Consider the following 1,115-nt stretch of genomic DNA (forward strand, 5'->3'; position numbering starts at 1 on the left):
CTCGTCGGTACACCCTCTCGGCGTCTCGCGCTCTCCGTCTGTCTGTCTCGAGCGCAGAAACAAGCCGGAGGATCAAAGAGCCGAACTCACCTGTCTGAACGTTCACCTGGCCGCGCGCCGCAGTCCCTCCGTGTGCGCGTGAGCGCGTGTTGGAGCGCGAGGGAAGTCCAGAACCCCTGAGGAAGAGGAGGAGGAGGAAGAGGAAGAGGAGGCTCGGAGTTCTCCGGAGTTTTCCCAGATCATGGAGCGGACTGGAAGTTTCCTGCTGCCCGCGGTTCTCCTCCTGGTTCTTCTGGGAGTTCGGGCAGCGCGAGCGGACACCTTCCAAGGTAAGAGGACGGCTCGGTTCGGCTCGGTTCGGCTCGGTTCGGTACCTGGTGGGGGCCGGGGCGTCTGCGGAGGGAACAGGAGTTCTGAGTGTTGGCATCCAAGTTTCCAGCTGGAAAATCTTCTCCTCTTCCTCCACTCTGCCCTCCGGTTCGGTTCGGTTCGGTTCGGAGGTTCTGGAAACTCAGCGGCCCTCAGAACATCCTGCGTCTTTGTTTCCTCTTCCAGTTCGGTTCGTGTCTCAGAAGCAGCCCAACAAGAACCGCCAGGTTGGAACAGAGACGGATCTTCCGGTTCTGGTTCCGGTTCTGGTCACATTCCCTCCTCCTCAGCAGAACTTTGGGTCAGAACAAGAACAGGTTTTATTCCTTAAAGCAGAATTCAATGATCATCAATCAGAACCAGAACCAGCTGATCTGTTCATGTTGTGATCAGTAGAACCCAGTAGATCCGAGCAGAACCAGGTTCTGAGCTGAGAGCTGTTGACCCATCAGAACCGTCTGGATCAGAACCGTCTGGATCAGAACCGTCTGGTTGAGTTTGGGTCTTAATGTTCTGCTGCATTGATCTCGTTTCATTTTCAGAATCCTGCAGCTTTGGTTCTGATTTCCTGATTTGGGTCAGGTCTGGTACCGGTCCGGGTCAGATGGGAACGTTTCCATGACGGAGAACAAAGAGGCGGAACTCAGCATTTAATAATAATAATAATAATAATAATAATAATAATGATGATGATGATGATAATAAATGAGCCGGAAAAGGGTAGAGTGCCTTCTCCGGGTCAGGGG

At 53.5% G+C, this 1,115-nt stretch overlaps 1 protein-coding gene across 1 annotated transcript in view; it reads left to right on the forward strand.

Moving 5' to 3' along the window:
- The first annotated feature begins 6 nt into the window (after positions 1–6).
- LOC103460173 (receptor-type tyrosine-protein phosphatase mu-like) overlaps positions 7–1,115 on the forward strand; it is a 97,680-nt gene continuing 96,571 nt past the window's right edge. Inside the window, exon 1 of the mRNA XM_017303119.1 lies at positions 7–329. Within this exon, the coding sequence (XP_017158608.1) occupies positions 242–329 (88 nt within the window). The 5' untranslated portion in view covers positions 7–241. The remainder of the gene's footprint in view (positions 330–1,115) is intronic.

Source organism: Poecilia reticulata, unplaced genomic scaffold (genome assembly GCF_000633615.1).
Source record: "Poecilia reticulata strain Guanapo unplaced genomic scaffold, Guppy_female_1.0+MT scaffold_190, whole genome shotgun sequence".
Lineage (NCBI taxonomy): Eukaryota > Metazoa > Chordata > Actinopteri > Cyprinodontiformes > Poeciliidae > Poecilia > Poecilia reticulata.